General features: G+C 38.4%; 1 protein-coding gene across 1 annotated transcript; it reads right to left on the bottom strand.

The window, feature by feature from the left end:
• Positions 1–1159: 1159 nt before the first annotated feature.
• Positions 1160–2847, bottom strand: LOC119665150. The gene is made up of 2 exons (XM_038074456.1): positions 1969–2847; positions 1160–1897 (listed from the first exon to the last, which is right to left on the bottom strand). The coding sequence occupies exons 1-2, from the start codon at positions 2845–2847 to the stop codon at positions 1160–1162; spliced, it is 1617 nt and encodes a 538-aa protein (XP_037930384.1).
• Between the last annotated feature and the right edge of the window lie 1121 nt (positions 2848–3968).

The following is a 3968-nucleotide window of genomic DNA, read 5'->3' on the forward strand; positions in this document are numbered from 1 at the left end:
ACTCGCAAAGTCGCTTCCTCAAGATCGCAACCGTCTTCGTTAGGCATACGACTTAGTGCGTCGATGTGCGCCATTCGTTGCTCGCTTCGATGTTCGATGATGAGGTCATAGTCTTAGATACGAAGCCATCATCTGGCTATACAAGATATCATTTCTCGCTTTTGCATGGCCAATTTTACAGCATTGCAATCGGTAATGACCGTAAACGACTTTCCATAGATGTAATATTTAAAGCGGTCCACAGATTCGACAACTGCAAGCGTTTCTAATTCGTAACTGTGATATTTCCTTTCCAGCGATGTGGTAGATCAACTAAAGTACGCTACCGGCTTCCAATCTCCGTTGTCATTTTGGAGTAAAACACCTGCGAGTCCGATGGCACTCGCGTCTGTACGCACTTGATGGTCAGCTTCCACTTGGTAGCCTGTTAATACTGGTCCGGTTGTTAGTGCTTCATTTAGACTCACAAAGGCGTTGGTTTGTTGATCTGTCCATTTAAAGACGGCGTTTTTCTTAAGTAATTGTCGCAACGGTTCGGATATAATTGCGTAGCCTGGTATAAACGTACGGAAATATCCCGTTAACCCTAAATAGCGCCGCACCTCTGTTTGCGTTGTAGGCATGTTCAAATTTGGTATAGCTTCGGTCTTGATTTCACGCGGCGTTACCCTGTTGGGTCCCAACTGATGTCCCAAGAATTGGATAGTATCTTTCAGAAATTCGCATTTTTTTAAATTCAATGTTAAATTAAATTCTTTTATTACACCTAAAATTAGTTGAAACTTTCCGAAAAGTTCTTCTTCATCGTTGCCGCCGACAAGCATATCGTTCATGTAATTAATCATATCGCTGAGTTCCAAGCGCGTTTTAATTTTCGCCATCAATTGTAGAAACAGGACTGGTGCGTTCTTCAGCCCGAACGGCATCCGTTTAAACTCATACAGACCATCAGGAACCACAACTGCAGTATATTTACGACTGTTACGTTCTGTAGGAATTTGATAATAACCACAGTTAAGATCTAACGATATGTAGATTCGATACTTCGTTGCTTCTTGTAAACTTTCTTCGATATTGGGCATTGGGTAGCATTCTTTTCGAGTGAATTGATTAATCCGAAGGTAGTCCACGTAAAGTCGATGTTCGCCATTCTTTTTCTTCACAAGCAACATTGGACTCGCATAACTGATTCAGACGGAGCTATAATATCATTGTCGAACAACTCTTGAGTTTTCTTCGCAACGATTTCTTTTTTCCGTTCCGGAACTCTATACGGGACTTGTGCGATCACCTCGTTGGTCATTAACTCAATTTTCATTTCGACTACACTAGTTTTGCCGATTCCATCCATACCTGTAGCGAAACATTCTCGGAATTCATTCATCACCTCTAACAGCTTTCCCTTAGAATCTGCATTTACAGTGTCCATACACACGTCATCTTCCGTTATTGGACTAAGTTTATTAATTTTACACGTCGTTTTTACTTTGTCTGCGAATTTGAACTGTCCGTTGTCATATACGGCGCGTATATTTTCGCTATTAAATATTTCGTCCCCGAGCAATAGATCGTAATTCAACACACAATCTTTGAAGACGTGCAACGTCAACAGTTTTTCAACCTCATCGATTTTCAAATCCGTCTCAATTTGTATCTCAGATCGTTCTATACCACCACCGAATCCACCGATGATAAATGGGTTTTTGCTGCGCGTACCACCAATATCGTTGGCAAATGTTTCCCGGACCATATTACATTCGCTTTTAGTATCCATAAATGCAATGCCTTGCTTGCCATCAATCGTTATTTTCTTAAGAAATTTATTGTCGATAATACTTGTTTTTCGCACGAAAGCGGATGGTTTTCCGCAATTTTGCTGTTCATTTTTGGGGTGCACCTTATTACAATCTATACAACGAGAACGTTTTGGGGGTCTTGCACAATTTACTGACAAGTGCCCTGACTCACCACAATTGTAACACATAACATTCTTTGCTTTACTGAACGATTGTATTCTTTGTTCGCATTATGAAAAGGCTTTTCGTTTATCTCAATGCAATTTTGAAAAAAGTTCTCGCATGTTTCACGCATTTCTTTAATAGATACGAATTTTTGCGGAGCAATCGCCATTTGTAGTTCTCGATGTTTTAATCCTTCTTGGACGTATTTCGTGATAGCCATCTCACTAAGATTGTGACGTCGTCCTAGCGCAGAGACACGAAAAATGAACTCAGTTATTATTTCGTTTTGCCTTCGAGCAACGCGCGACATATTGTAATGTATATCCGCTTCATCGTGTTCGCAACCGAACTCGATGACAAGCTCATTTGAGAACTCCTTCCAAGTAGCATGCATTCTTGGTGATGCGTCCACCCACATGCGCGCTACACCCTTCAAACGGCTATACACTGCAAGAAGCACACTTTTTTCGGGCCACGCATATACAGACATAACAGCTTCAACACGTTCGACAAATTGCTTAGCCGTAATAGAATCTTCGTTCGTTGGGTCGAATTCGGGCAAGACTTCTGCGATTTCTCGTATAGAATGCGCGTTACGGTTCTTACTAGGCATTTCTGAAGTACTGTTTTGATTGTTTCTAACGTTATTCTGGTTAATTACTACCTGTTGCACCATTAGCCGCAGTTCGCTAATTTGTTTTCTCAATTCTTCGTTTTCACCCCGCAATTCCTCATTATCGTTAGTAAATTGCAAAACTACGCCGCTTGACTTCACGTGTTCAGTTAATCGTGCAACTAATTCCGCCTTATTGCCTGTAGTTGATAACTCTTGCTGTTGTAAGAAGTCCTTCAACTGTTCCTTCGTCAGTGACTCGATGGTCACCATCATTACGTATATATCTGTGTTCGTGTTTTTTTTATTTTTCTGCGCCAAATATTCAAACTTACGTTTTAATTACTCCCCTTTAGGGCATCTATCCCACTTCTAAACTTTAAATTTGGTTTTTGAGTTAAGTACATAACTTTAATAGACTTTATTTAAATAACTTTAATTTACTTTATTTAACTGAACAAAATATTTAATAACATAACTTTAATATACTTTATTTAACTGAACAAAATATTTAATAACATAACGTTAATATACTTTATTTAACTGAACAAAATATTTAATCACGACGCTATCCAACTGACGCTATTCAACGAACTTACGTTACTCTCGTTCACTCGCTTTTGACATTCGCTGTCACACATATGTTAGGTGACCACACGTTGTTAAAATTTTAATGTGCCCAGTTGTGCGTTTCGAATGTAGGTTAACGCAATTATAAACGAATCTAAGACAGTAAGCTGTCACTCGAAGAAGTTTGTTTAGAGGAAAATCGATTAATAAATTTTTCATCGTTGGTAACGTTCACGACGGTACATATTGCAGTTTTTCTGGTTTCTGGAATAAGATTCAAATCTATTACTTCATCATTTTCTGGCCAATTTTCTTCATTTTTTATTAGCCAATTTGAACCATGCCACCATAATGTATTTGAAATAAGATTGTCACCATATACTTCCCTTGATGGAATATCTGCTGGATTATCTTTTCCTGGAACAAATCTAAATTGTCTCTTAAACGTATCCTGAATATACGATACTCTGTTTGCTACAAACGTAGTCCATATGTTTGGGTATTGCTTTAGCCAATTTAATACAATTTTTGAATCTGACCATGCAATAATTTTACTATATGGAATCTTGTTATTCTTCTGAATGTAATTAATTAACTTTGTTAATAGCACAGCTGCACATAACTCCAATCGGGCTAATGACACCTGCTTAATAGGCACAACTTTGGTTTTTGATGCTATTAGGGATATTGTAGCCCTTTCTGCATTGATAATCTTTGTGTATACAACTGCAGCATATCCTGTTTCTGATGCATCTGTAAATCCATATAACTCGATTAAACTATTCTCTGAATGTTGTGTCCATCTTTTCATGGTAATTTTCTGA

The sequence above is a fragment of the Teleopsis dalmanni genome, unplaced genomic scaffold (assembly GCF_002237135.1).
Source record: "Teleopsis dalmanni isolate 2A unplaced genomic scaffold, ASM223713v2 unscaffolded_contig_3668, whole genome shotgun sequence".
NCBI lineage: Eukaryota > Metazoa > Arthropoda > Insecta > Diptera > Diopsidae > Teleopsis > Teleopsis dalmanni.